Source organism: Thamnophis elegans, chromosome 4 (genome assembly GCF_009769535.1).
Source record: "Thamnophis elegans isolate rThaEle1 chromosome 4, rThaEle1.pri, whole genome shotgun sequence".
In the NCBI taxonomy this organism is placed as follows: Eukaryota; Metazoa; Chordata; class Lepidosauria; order Squamata; family Colubridae; genus Thamnophis; species Thamnophis elegans.
In genome coordinates, this window is record NC_045544.1 from 101,977,995 (window position 1) to 101,992,984 (window position 14,990).

The 14,990-nt window shown below is 38.0% G+C and overlaps 1 protein-coding gene across 1 annotated transcript in view; it reads right to left on the bottom strand.

The window, feature by feature from the left end:
• Positions 1 to 1,100: 1,100 nt before the first annotated feature.
• LOC116507754 (follicle-stimulating hormone receptor-like) overlaps positions 1,101 to 14,990 on the bottom strand; it is a 34,635-nt gene continuing 20,745 nt past the window's right edge. Inside the window, exons 6-7 of the mRNA XM_032216080.1 lie at positions 8,948 to 9,133; positions 1,101 to 4,428 (exon numbers count right to left, since the gene is read on the bottom strand). Of these exons, the coding sequence (XP_032071971.1) occupies positions 3,261 to 4,428; positions 8,948 to 9,133 (1,354 nt within the window). The 3' untranslated portion in view covers positions 1,101 to 3,260. The remainder of the gene's footprint in view (positions 4,429 to 8,947; positions 9,134 to 14,990) is intronic.

The following is a 14,990-nucleotide window of genomic DNA, read 5'->3' on the forward strand; positions in this document are numbered from 1 at the left end:
TTTCTCCTCAGTTCTTAGTTGCTTCTCTCTTTGACTAGTTTCCACCCACTGCTTCTTGTTCTACCCCCAGGAGCTTTGGAGAATAGTCTGACTCCCTCTTCTTTGAGGCAACCTCTGAGGTATTGAAACCCTGCTATCATGTCTCCCCTAGTCCTTCTTTTCATTAAACTAGACATATCCAGCCTCTGCAACTGTTCTTCATATGTTTTATCCTCAAGTCCCCTAATCATCTTTGTTGCTCTTCTCTGCACTCTTTCTAGAGTCTCCACATCTTTTTTTACATTGTGGCGGCCAAAACTGCATGCAGTATTCCAAGCGTGGGCTTACCAAGGCATTATAAAGTGGTATCAGCTCTTCACATGATCTTGATTCTATCCCTCTGTTTATGTAGCCTAGAACTGTTGGTTTTTTTGGCAGCTGCTGCACACTGCTGGCTCATATTTAAATGGTTCTCCGCTAGAACTCCAAGATCCCTCTCACTACTATTGAGCAAGGTACCACCTATACTGTACCAGTGCATTTTGTTTTTCTTGCCTAAATGTAGAACCTTACTTTTTTCAACATCAAATTTCATTTTGTTAGATAGCACCCAATGTTCAAGTCTATCAAGAAAAAGAATCAGTTTTTCTGTTCTCTTAAATGGTTTGAAAACGTTTAGCTCAGACTTAATTTTTTAAAATTTAAAGTGTCCAAAAATCAACAACAACAATTATAGTTGGGTCAAGCTGGAAGCAAGACAAGAGAATTTGGAACTTCAAATGCAAAAATAATTTGGGAGAAGGAATTTAAAAATAATCTGTACTATGGTACTCAATCTATTATCTATCATAACCCCTAAATATTTACTGAAAGTGATTTCCTTGTTATGCTATATTTTATCTCAATATTACTGAATGTTTTTTGTGTTATTTGCAAAATGTTGTTGGATTAATATGTTTTATGTGTTTTTTTTGTTCAAATGGGTGAGGGTGTTGAGCAAGATCTTCTTACATTATAAATTTAATTCCTGTTCTTTAGCATTCAAAAATGATACAAAATTGAGGCTCAACAACATTTTTGGAATTTTTATTATTATTGCAAAAAATGTTTTCAGGCTTACTCTTGTGAGCAAGAGATATCAAAAACAGTCTATTTAAAATATGAAATCCATACAGACTGTCCACAATAAAAAAAACTACTTTCCTAAATCATAGGATTGTAAGGGACCTTAACATTGTCTAGAGCCCACAATTCTGTTGAACATCTTAAAGTTGCTGAGGTTGAGAAATAATGATCTAGTGCAATCCATTGTAGTATCCATTATAGCATCTCTGCCAGATAGCCTTTTGATTTCTGTCCGAGCATCTCCAGAGGAGGACAGGTCATCACTTCATATAAAAGTCTTGTCCTACTCTTTCCTTGTAGCTTTAATTCACTGGTTCTGGTCCTGAAGTCTGGGGCAAGAAAAAAAGTCCATGCTATCACATCTGCCCTTGATCATCCATTCTTTCCCCAATGGCTTAACTATAATCCATTTCCATTCTGAAAAGATATATCCAAAATTGGAGTTAGGAGGTTCTGCTTTCTTGACGATGACGATGTTATCCATTCAGTCGAATCTGACTCTTGGTAATTCTGTGGGCCAGGTGTCCACATCTTCTGATCTTGCACTAGTTCTTTGAGTTTTTCTTTGCTCTGGTTGATGTCAGCTTTGGTGGTGTCCAGCCACCTTATTCTTTGATGTCCTAGTTTCCTTTTACTGCTAACACTTCCAAACATAAATACTTTCTCCAATGAATTCCATGGCATGTCATGGCCAAGGTAAATAAGATGCAGTTTTGTGATTTTGCCTTCTAGTGACATGTCTAGTATTAAGTATTCAAGGACTTGCTTGCCAATCATCTTTGTTGTCCCAGGAATATGCAGGAGCCTTCTCCAGCCACCAACTATTATCTACATTTATTATGAGAACTAAGATCACATTAAGGCAAAATTATAAGCTATAATAATTTGGTTAAGCAATAATAAATTATTCAACATGTCATCCAGGCCTAGCAAAACGTACATACAGTATTATCATGTTTTCTGAACCCATCATTTAATGGTGAAGGGAGGGAGAAGATAACTTATTATATCATTTTTCTAACTGTAATCTCTCCTTTTCCGTACCTTAGTTTGTCATGTGGGGAAACTTGTACTACCTTAGCTAGGTAGTGTTCCTTTGCTATTCTTGCAGGCAAACAAGGATTTGACAAATCTTTTATTTATACCCAACAACATGAAACAAACCATCTGTAGCCAGGAATCCCTTTCATAATTTATAATTTAGTTTCTTCCATCAGCTTTGTAATCAAGGAACAGACCAGTATCAGCAACTTAGAGTGGACTATAAAGGAGATATATGTTTGACAATTCACAAAGATCTGGATTGAGATTTCTGCTTTTGGATGGGAGATTCCTGACCTTTGCATTATATAGATTGTATGGTTTTCATATTTCTTTGATCTGAAGAACGGTTAAAAAAAGGGAAGCAAGGATCTATGGTTCCAACAATGTACAGTATTTGATCACCTAATTTTATTAAGTCTCAGACCGTTTGCCATTTATTGCTAAGGTAAATGTAGGAAGATCTTACTAAAAAAGTGACACAACATGCATTTTATACATAAAGGTTTCATTTCTGGTCTTTTAGATTCTTTAATGAGATTTCAGGTAGGAAAATTATTGGGAAATGAACTTGCCCAAGATTTTGGAAATGTCAGTTATAGCAGATAGTTCTGATCTGGATTACACCAGTGTCAACTTGGTATAAATTTGTCTTATCTGCTCATTAAAGAAGCATGTAGTAAGCAAAAATATATTACTACTTTGATCTCTATAATGAAAAAAACCAGTTTAGTTTGGAGAGTACATTCACAAATAGCTTAAATCCAGAGCTAGTCATAGTAAGTAGAGAACTTTTTAAGTTACTGATGATCAACATAATTCTCATTGATTTGAATAAATCTATTTTAAATATAGCTAAGTTTGCAGCTGAGACTATGTGCTTTATCAAGTTGGCTAAATCAAGATATTTCAGCAATATTATCACACATTGGTAACTACATTTAACCCCATTAGTTGAATTTTATATCAGTGTGGTATGCCTGAGAACTAAATAACTAAATAGCAATTTGAGATTATGGAAAACATTTGTCATCTCTTGTAATTTCCTTCATCTTGCCGAGGAAACAAAGATCACTATTCGATAACCTTTGACATAAATTTACAGACATTCTGCTTCAGTTCACATGATTCAGAGGCACTAATGAATAAATTGTTCCATCGCTGGTTTTAGGAGCTGGTGTACAATGCCCATTTTTCATATGGGAGGTATGAACAGAAGAGGAGGTTTCCGTTCTATAAATCTGAGCGTACATTTCACAGCAGCCAAACTTACTTAGTAGGATGAAGAAATCCCTGCGAAATGTCTTGGTGAAGATGGCATAAAGAAATGGATTGGCACATGAATTAATGGGGTAGAACAAAACAAGGAGGATCTTTGAATTGGACACAGTGATCAGAGGGACTTTGAGTGATGCTGAAATGGCAAAAAAGGAGATTGGTGCCATGCAAAGGAAATCTGTGAAGATGAGTATGGCCATGCGTTTGGCAATCTTGGTGTCACTGTTGGATGAGAAAACATTGGGATTCCTCACCGTGAAGTAGATGCTGATGTAGCAGGAACAGATGATAATAAAGGCAAGAATATTTAATATCAACAAAAACATGACGTAGGTCTGAGCAAGCAGAGTTTCAATATCCATAGGTAGGCAGATGCTAACTTTCATGTAGCTGCTGACTTGAAATATGGGAAGGAGGGCCACTATGAAGGCAAAGACCCATCCTACCAACATAATTATCACTGCATGCCGGAAGCGAACTTTGCGGTCTAGTTCCATGGCATAGGTGATGGTATGCCATCGTTCTAAGGTGATGACGGTTAAAGTGTATACGGAGAGTTCACTTGCAAAGACAGTGAAAAAACCAGCTGTATTGCAACCAGCCCCAGTTTGCCAGTCAATAGCATAGTTATAATACTGAGTTCTACTCTGCATGTCTTTGATTGCAATCAGTAGTAAATAAATACCTGTGCAAAGATCAGCAAAGGCAAGGTTGCACATGAGGAATCGAGGGACAGTGAACTTGTATTGGCTAGTAACTAAAATAATGAACACAACAAGGTTTCCCATGATGGCCAAGATATTGATGAACCATATCAGAACTCGGAGAATTATGTGGCCCATTATGTCTTCACATGGGTTGAAGGCATCAGGCTCTGGGAAGCAAGCCACTTTAAACTCTTCTCTACATAGAGCGTGATAGTAATCATTTTCATCCAGCTCAAAACTGAACTCATCAGAGTCTTCTGAAATTGCAGATTTATTGCATATAGGGTGCATCACAGAACTGAAAAAGATAAAAATAGTATAGTCAGAACCTGGGATATATTGTGCCAATATTAACAGAAATACTAATATGGGAATTCTGGGAAAATACTAACAATGTCAACAAAATTTTATTTTTTAAAAATAGATTGCTTCAGAAGACATCATAAATGGCTACCAAGTTTGGAGGAAACCAGGCAGATGTTTTTCTTTAAGTTGTGGGGAAGTTTAAGCAGGTAATTCCTTTAGCAGTAGCCAACATTTAAAACAAAGAGCGATGGCTAACAGAGGTAAGAAAATCAGAAATGGAATTTTCAGTCTCCAGGAGCATCATTAAGTGTCCTCCCTTCCACAAGGCAGAGAAGAGGCTGTCAATGGTGAGAGTGTACTACTCGGTGGGAAAAAGAGAAAATAAAAGTCACATGACTACAGGGGCATAAAATTCATACCCGCCTTCTCTGTCATTACAAAGCATCCCTTTGCCAGGGAGAAAGGAGGAGGGAGAGGACACTCATCAGATGCTCACCAGATGATGCTGGTGATTGAGACTAATTCAGGAGTGGCAGCAAAGGAAGGAGGTGGAGGGGCAGCAGTGGCAGTGGATACTCCCTCCCACCCCTTTATTCTATGCTACTTTTCTGCTGTATGATCAGAAAAGTATAGGCACATTATCATCATCGTCCACATGAATAAACTTGACTTCTGCTCTTTTTTCCCTTGAGGATAGAGTGGGTGAGTGGGAAACTTGGATTGAATTCAGATGTTCTATAGTGCTAGTCAGTGAAATAAAACAAAAATCCCCATCTTTTTTTTTTTTTTTTTTGGTTTGATATGTTATAGTTTGTCTGATAGGAAAGAAGTCAGGAAAGTATGCAGTACCGATTGGATTATAAACTTACTTACATGCCAAGCAGAAAAAGAACATATACCAGCAGCTACTTGCTTGAGCTATAACTGGTCATATGGTAAGCCTCCCCCCACCCAAAAAAAATCTGTTTGTGTTTTCAACCTGCCCTTTTTTTTAAAGAAGTTTCCACCACTTTGTAATTACACATACACACAATACAAAATTGAGTGGTGTTAAGATTAGGAGTAATATATCTACAAATCTAGATGGCTCCTAGATCACAGTAAAGAGTGGCAGAGAATGCTGTTTGCTACTATACACATAGTGGCTGTCCAGAATCTTGCAGCCCAGTTATAATGCAAAGGAAGTTTAACTTTAAAAAATGAAAAGCAAAAGTATCTCCCAAATACTGCCTTGCAACCAATTATTCAGTTTTGTCTAAAAGCCCTTACAAATTGTAAAAATGATGTAACGTTTGAAGAATTTTGCAGTGATATTTTAAATCCATCATGATTGCATGTGGCTGGAATGGGGGAGAGAGGAAATGAATTCTTAAGAATATGTACTGGAAGAATTAAGCTTCAGAGGCAGAACACGGAGCTGCTATGGTGGTGGTGTGGAAACAGTAATAACTAACTTTATGATAGGAATGCAAGGAAGGCTGAGGCTTTAGGTTTGCCAATGGGAAAACAAACCTTCTACAAGGTTGTTAGCAATCCAGAAGAAAATACCAACATCGCCACTGTTTCAAACAAACTGTGGCAGAATTCTGCTATAAATGAACTCAGTTCCCCAAAATAAACTGTGGTTATGTCTGTGAAATCTAGAGCCAATCCTTAACTAAGGCAAAACACTGGTGTGAACATGCCCTTGGCTACCTTCCAAACAGTCTGTAAATATATTACTTGCTCTCTTATTTATGTATAGTACTTCTGTAACCTTCACATGATTCTTGAGGTTAATTTAGCCTGATAAAATAGCCATATATGTAGTGACATCTCACTAGCTGTTGTGGATGGGGTGGTAAATCAGAAAAGAGTTTTAGTACCCCAAAGATTATGAACATGTAAGAGAAAGCAATAATTACTTTTTGCTCAAGAAAAATAAACTTTTGCTTCTAATGTAATCTATATATGCCAATGATGGGAGGATCAGTAGTTTGTATTGCATATGTTTTCAGAAACTCTTTTATAAGTTCCCACAAAGGCATTTCAAAAATTTTCAGCAAATGGTAATTTTTAAAACCATGGTAAAATTTTTAAAATTAAATTAAAATATGAATCTTGTAAAATATTTTACAAGAAACAGGGCTGGGAGCTCATCAGAAGCAGATCCAATTTGGAAACAAGGAGGAATTTTCTAACAGTGAGAACGATTAATCAATGGAACAGTTTGCCTCACAGAGTTGTGGGTGCTCCATTGCTGGAGGTTTTCAAGAACAAATGGGTAACCATTTGCCCAAGGTGATACAAGGATTCCTGCCTTGGGTAGAGGATTGAAGAAGAAGACCTTTAAGCTGTCTTCCACCCCTATAATTCTATTCTATGGTGAAAATTATCAAAATTATTAAATATTCAGGTAATGATCATATAAACTATTCATTTATATTCAAATCAAATCAATATAATTATTTATCTGTCCCTACCTACTTTTGGGGTGGACTTTTATCGTATCATATTATTCAGATATGAATGCTGGCTTGAAAAGATTGTATAGCCCTGCTGCAGTCTTCAAGACATCCATGTATGGAGTCCTGGTTAATAAATATCAAATGCTGAAGGTCGGTATTATTTCAAAGAAAGCTGAAATATCAAAGACTGAGAACATCCCACTTCTGATGTGAAACATACATTTGTGGAAGAGTTAGAAACATAATCAGCAAAGCAACTGAAAGAACCTAAGGGTTAATTAAACTGGTCATTGTGCACATCTCAAAGAATACTTGAAAAGACAGAAATAAATGAGGAGGTCTCTTGATGCTTGAAGGCCTAAGTCTTACAGGGATGGCAAATCAACATGAAGGAAGCCTGATTTAAGATGATGAGAAGAACTGACGATTAGCACCAGTGAAACTCCATGGGGGGTTGTGCTAATGATTATATCTGAAAACTGGAGTTTTTAAAATGAACACAGTGGTGATATCTGTTTCACTGTCTTCATTTTTCTCCTGCCCCAAGGCCGTCCAAATGCCAAGGCCTGCTTTATCCTTCTTGTGTTTCTAAACGAGGGAAAGTTGCAGAGATATTTTTTCACAGGATCCATTCTTTTGAGAAGAGGGCTAAGAGCTGATGATACTTTGGGTAGAAAGGGAATTCTTTACATAGCTGCTGAATTCAGAAGGGGCAGGTAGGCATACAAATAGAGAATGTTAGCTTTTAAAGTATATTCATCTCTTCATGTAAAATACCTCCTGTTTGTCTTTAAGCTACTGTCAAAAATTGAAAATTCCTTTATCTTTCTTGGTGACAGTCAAAATAGTCCAATTATGTTTTTGAGCTTCTGATGGGAATATGTGGAGGAGCTACTAGCTATTAGGCATAAATAGGACCAAGAAACCAATTTTGTTCAAATCTAGAGGGCTTTTTATTACATTTTTAATAAGCTTAAGAATTATTTAGAGCTTTATACAAAATATTCAATGTTAGAGTCAATAAAATATCTGAATACCATGAGATATATTTGGCTTTTGCCATTCAGTCCTTTCTATACATTTGAAAGGAAACACTCATTCTAAGGAAGAAATGTCATTTTAGCCCAATGAACCTCAGAATTATTTAAAAAAATATACTAATCATTTTGTATATGTTAGCTGTTTTATAGTCTTGTACACCATGCAAAATCATTTTTAATTAGATGGGCACTATATAAGTTTAATAAATAAAATGTTTTGCCCAATCCTCATTAATTCTTACAAAAAATCCTTGTTGATATAGCCACCATTTGAAGTCCCTGTTACACCCCGCCAAAAGCCAGAAAGGAACATAATTTCTTTTAATCCCCATCTTTCTCTTATTTGCAAGATCTAATGTATAAGTAAATAGTCTATTATCTTCCAGATGTTATTGTCCTCTAGTTAGGACTATTAAAAATAGAGTGTAAACATATTTTGGAGGGCCACATGTCCATCTCTGGTTAATCAGGAAGAAACTTGGCCACTACAATCAGTATCCAACTTGTTGAGAGAAGGAAAGTCTATAACATTCAGTGATGGGATTCAGCTGATTTGGTCCAGTTTGGGCGAACCAGTTGTTAAATTGTTGGCTGGCCTCACCCCTTCCTGCCCCGCCCCTTCCAGGAGTCCCCACAAGACCAATTTTGGCTCCCAGGTAAGTGCAGGGAGGCCTACTTGGCCCAAAATGGGACACGGGGATGCGGTGCACCTGCCCCCACCCCGTTTTTGCTCCCAGGGTGGTGCAGGAGGCTGAGTGCTGCCTGTCACAGTCCCTGGCCACGCCCACCCAGCCAGTCATTAGGGCAGAGAACCAGTTGTTTATTTATTTGAATCCCACCCCTGATAACATTTATGGTTTTTTTTGCTGGGCTGAGAAACCTAAGGGCTGAATGATTTTTCCCTCCTCCTGTCCCGCATATTAAACAAATTGCATGTTACTCAGGCTAGTCATGAAAATCAAAGCAGACTGTGGCAGTTACAAATGCATCAAAACCCTACATGGAAAACAAATGAGCTACTCACTTTTGTTTAGTCCGATTTTCAAATGCACAGCAGTGGCTTGGATATGTGAGGTTTGCTTCAATCAAAGCATGGAACCTGTCCAAGGGAGGGAGCTTTTTTAAGTTGTAAGTAGATTTCGCTACCAACTTGGCAATGTGCTCTAGACCAATGTTTGGCAGTTGGCTGATCTTTGTCTCAGAAATATCCCTGTAAGAAAAGATAATGAGAATTTCAGATGCTATACAGTTCTATTAATGATTTCTCTGGAATGTTGGAAATACTTCAACATCAGCTTTGTTAGCATTTCCTTGATAAAGAAATGAAAAAGTACAGGTTGTACAATCCTGGACAAAGATTGGGAGCACTTTCCTGTGAAATGGCTGGTCTTACCTGTAGTAGACATACTGCACTTGAACTGAATCTACTTTCTCTTTAAATGTGTAAACTTTGGGCTAAAATACCCAAAAGACAAGATTCATACTTTTATTATTTTTTATGAAGATGGGATTTCATCATGAGCAGCTTTTTCACTTTGGCTAATTACAAAATTAAAATTGTCTCATAGTTGTTAAAGGAACAAGCACTGAAATTTCCTTAGCCTGCTCTAATTATAATCTTACTGTCATTGGCAGTCCCCCCCACGCTTCTGACCCTCAGGATGGAGTGTCTCTAAAACCCATTTACTTATTGGCTATTTTTTTCTTACTGATACTTTAACAGTTTGCCTCTTTTGATTTTAGATCACGGCTTATTTTTTCTTCTTCTGCTGCTTAAAAGAAAACATCTCTTGCCTTCTCAGAATTCACAGGGTTTGCCAAAGTTCTGCTTGAGCTGACACATTTTCTTGAGAAATTAGAATGTTCATGACCTTCCTTTATTATCACAGATTAGCATTTGAAGTAGAAATTAGCTGCAGAAGTAGAAAATAGTTAATTTTTAGTTACAGAAGAGAAGGTGGTAAATAAATAAGGGTACCAAGAGCAAGCAATCTCTTTGAGTACTAGGCTAGAAAAAGATAGGAAGTTTTTGCAGAAATGGCAATCTGGGATTGATGAAGAAGTTCTGTGTTCATGCTTCAGAATGAATCAGTGCAGCTGAAAGATGAAAATAGATAGATTTAAATCACCAGGGGAGGCAAATATCCTGCAGGATTAGCAGTTGGGGCAGAACTCTTTTCATTTTACATCAGTGGCCTAAAGGAGAAAAGAAATCCAAAAGAGTGAGGTTTGGATGATAACAGAAAACTGATGAAGTGAGAAAAACTGATTGAAGGGAGAAGCTGTGGCTGAAAAGGGATTGGAGGGAATAGTCTGTGTTCATTGCAGAAAATTGACAATTAGGACAAGATCAATATGACCACTAAGAAAAAAAAGACTACGGAGTCCTGCCGAGAATCAAGAAGGCCATTTCTGGCTCACAAAATAGTTGTTTTGAAGAATTTGGGCTGAGTTGGTGCTAATTATCTAAAAATAAAAAATAAAATATTTAGAAAAATGTAGTTTGTCATTAGCAATACCTGTTGCTGGAAAAGAAGCTTTCATCCTGGCATTATTATTTTATGTGTTTATGGTTCTGAGTGCACAAGCATATCCAAATTGGAAGGCAACTAGATAGAAGTTGCTCATATTTAAGGTGACCAGACGTCCCGCTTTTGGCGGGACAGTTATGATTTTTAATAATTTGTCCCGTGTCCCACGGCGTATTCAAAAAGTCCCGATTTTCCAAAAGAAAGAAAATCAATTTTAAAAAGGACAGCGTTAAAAAAAAAGTTTTTATTTCTCTGAAGTATCATTCCTGATGTGGCCTTTAGAGGGCAGTGGTTTCCCTCCCTTCCCTCCTGCACGTGTGCACGCCGATACGTGCTGTTTTTCTTCAGGGAGAGCGATGGTAAGGAGGAGGCTCGGTCCCGGGCCAAGCGGCTCAGCCATCAGAATTTTTTTTCCCCCGCTTCTCTCGGGCGCTGCTCTCCCTGCAGCCATGCCATGCAAGCCGCTGTCAACCTGGTCTGGGTGAGCCTAGGGGAGGCAGGCAGGGATCCGGTTGGGAGAGGCTGGCGATGGGGGTGGCTTTTGAAAGGATTGGGAGGTTTGGGGGAAGCAATCAGGGGAAGGCTGCAGTGGTTAGAGTGCAGTACTGCAGCCACTTTAGCTGACTGTGATCTGCAGTTCAGTGGTTCAAATTTCACCGGCTCAAGGTCGACTCAGCCTTCTATCCTTCCGAGGTGGGTGAAATGAGGACCCGGACTGTGGGGGCAAGTTGCTGACTCAATTTGCTAAAAAAATTGTAAACAGCTTAGAGAGGGCTGAAAGCCCTATGAAGTGGTATATAAGTCTAATAAATAAATAAATAAATAAATAAATAAATAAATAAATAAATAAATAAATAAATCCCCCCGCTCTTGCTTTTCCTTCTGCTTGCTCCATCCCAGCGGAGGCTGAGGCCGCCTCTTATTTGGATCTCCTGCATCCCTCCCCAAACGGAGCACCCCATTTCAAGCAACGAGGGGTGCCAAGCAGGGCAGGGTTGCAAACACCCCCCTCCCCCCAAGGCTGTAGGCAAAAGCTGCTCTCCAGCATCCCGTCCCTGCCATGCCTTCCCAGAGCCATCTCTGTGGAGGTCCTTTTTGGCTTTAACGTGAAGCCTTGAGGAGGGAACAGGGCGCGGCCAGGCACCTCTGCCCCTGAATCAGGAACGCTGGAGAAGCGGGTGCAGATCGCTGGCTTTTTAAATCAACTTTTTGGAAGGAGGATGGGAGGACGGATGGGGCGAGTACTAAAGACATCCCGGCTGAAATCACTTTAAAAAAAAAAGCTATTTTAAAAAAATCCCACTTTTAAGGCGGTGAGCAGATCTAATGCTCCTTCCAACTCCTCACAACAGAGAAAGGGAGGGGGGAAGAAAGTTAGGGAAGGAAAGAAAGAAGGAAGGAAAAGAAAGAAAGAGAGAAGGAAAGAAGGAAGGAAGGAAAAGAAGGAAGGAAAGGAGGAAGGAAGGAAGGAAGGAAAGGAGGAAGGAAGGAAAGAAGGGGAAAAAAGAGTGACTGGCCTCATTTCATCCAAGCAGGTTTTCATGCCTAAAATGGGACTAGAAACTCCTGATTTCTTGTCTGGTGCCTGAACCACTACTAGGCAAACTGGCTCTCTTATCCATATTTGATCTACTGTGACCAAATATCTTCCAAATCGTGCCAGGAAAGCAGCTCAGCACAGCTGCATTGAGCAACAGGAATTATTTTTTATGACTGTGTAGTTTCTCCTTTTGCAAAACTAGCAGATTAAACAGCAAACTCGCCACAAGATTGCAAGTAACTTCTAAAACTTCTCCTCAAATAGCAGTTATCTGAAACTACCCAGTGAGCAGAGTTGGGTGTTGATATTACTGTATCTCTGTATAAAGCCATGAATTTGTTATAGAAGGTCATAGACAAATAGCTGTCCTTTGGGGTCATTACAGGTGTCTAGAATAGAAGAACATGGGTGTTTTCTGATATGGAAGCATTTTGTATAAAATAGAGTGCAACATTGGCTAATAAACAATAGCTCCAAACTTAGTTTTAAATTCATACATTTAAATTCATTGCTATTTTCACATACTATGTGAATGAGACAGTTTTTATATTCCAACACTTCAGGATACAGTGTTAAGCTTATTGCATTGGGATATTTTGTACAACATTTGCTTAAAATATTTAAGAAAAAAATGGTTGGATATTTTGTTGTTTAGAATGCAAGGCAAGCACACTTCAATTTTAAGGGACTGGGATTACTTCCATATACTGTACAGCTAGACCTCGATTTACAATCACAATTGACCCTAAAATTTCCATTGCGAAGCAAGACGGTTCCTCATTTCATGACCTTTCTTTCCACAGTTGTTAAGTGAGTCACTGCAATTGTTAAGTGAACCACGCAGTCATTAAGCAAGTTTGGCTTTTCCCGGTCCCTTTGCTTGTTGGAAACCAGCTGGGAAAATGACAATTTCCCTGTTCATCAGGAAGTAATTCCAAAGGTTGGCATTGCATCGCTTTTTCTTTGGAAAATTAGATCCTTTTTTGACAAAACTCTATTAACCATACAAAATTTATTTGAAATTCCACATCTATTCAAGTTTCCATTTTGTTGTTATATGGAAAATAATTCAAATAAGTGATTCCTCAACCTCTTGTTTAAATATGCTATTTACATCTTTAATTAATTGGAGAATATGGGATTTATTTTTGTTAGTTTTTTTTTTACTGTTTCATGGTAAAAGCTCATCTGTTTGTCATAACACTATTAGCCTCATGTGATCCTCAAATTTACAAATGTGTCCTCCTTTACCTCTTTGGAAAATCCTTAGATGTAGTTTTCTTCTCTGTACAGGATGCCAATTCTACTTTATGTATACATTTCACATTTGGATATACAGTTACTAGAGCTCCATTTAAACAATAAATGTTTCTCTGGGGATGAGTCGTTAGATGAGATGAGATGAGATGTGTGTCTGTATGTGTTCGTGGATGTGGGGAGGGGTAGATTATATATTTCCTTTAGGACAATGTCAATGCAATACCTTTGTAAGCAGGAGCTGAATAAAAATATGTACTAAAAGATTATCAAATTGATTTCACTGCAATTCAGTTTCATCCAATTGTTTCAATTCAAACATTGAGTTATTTTTATGAGAATTATTCTGTTTTATTACCATTGTATCATAGATGATGAATTGCCATTTTTTATCCTGGCCAACTTCATGGAACAGTGTTCTTCTAGACATCTGCCACCTTACACTAAATATATTTTCAATTACAAGAACGATTGGCTTGAAGTAACATTTTTGCTTAGTAAAAACAGAATTGCCAGATAAATCAATGTTTTTGCTCTTGTTCTTTTTTCCAGCATAATGAATAACCTTTTATTAAATAGCATGGTTGTCTCTCTTAAGTCTTGAATTCTGAATTCCCATCCAAATAGCAATTAAAATGCTGTACATAAAGTAAGTAAGAAGTAAGAAGGATTTTTGAAGAATGATGAAATATACACATGGATAAAAATGCATATAAAAAAATTAGTGCTGCAAAAAAATAAAGATGAGAGAAAAATACTGTATATTGCTTATAAAGAGTAAAAACAAGGCACAATTAAGATTAAAAGAGACAGAAAATGTAGAGTAATTTTGATTGAAATAACATTATTTTAGAAATATGTGATGATGACTAAAAAGGTGTCTGCAGGAGAGTGAAGGGAATTAAAAATAAAAACGATGAAATGATTTGGGGTGAAATTGAAGTGAAGGAATGATAGAAGGTATATTTTAGAGATTTGCATGAGAATTAAAATTCATAGGTTGAAGAATGAATTTGAAGCAAATGCTATCCAATTTAATACCCACCAATGATGAAAAGTGAATAATAAATACATGAGAATATGGAAACATTGGAAAATTTGCAGATACCGCTGGTGTAACTAGAGAAATGTCAAAACAAATTATGTGGTTTTCATATGGATTGGCTGTACAGCAGTGATGTGCGGTGAGGTTTATGGCTGATGAGGCAGTCCTCTCCCCTGACACCTCACTGACTAAAGCATTTTCCTTCGCCCTCCTAAGCCTAAAGCACTTTCTTTCGCCCGCCCGAGCTCGCGGCACAGCTCAGGTGGGCGAAAAAAAGCGCTGTAGTCAGTGGGGTGTCGCAGGAGAGGAGAGAATGCCTGAGTATTGCATTTATTAAAGAAAAAAGAAAAAAAAGGAAATTTGAAGGAAAAGAGGAAGCGTGGGGTGGAGGGCATCAGGAATGGAGAAAGAGAGGAGGAAGAGTGAGCGCAATGCTGCAGCTTTAAACAGAATGACAGAGTTGAAGCCTCTAAAAAATGCGCCCTCTACTATGAGGCAGGAGAACTGTGTGCCTTAACTACCTCGGGATTTTTTTGGTTTTTAACCCTCGCTTAACTCTGCTCGAGCACCTAAAAAGTCAGACTAGATGAGGCATGCAGTTCTCCTGCCTCATAGTAGAGGGCACTTTTTTAGAGCCTTTTTTAAACAGGCAGCGATTTACGGTGTGGCAGCAGCTAGCTAGCGTAACCTCAGC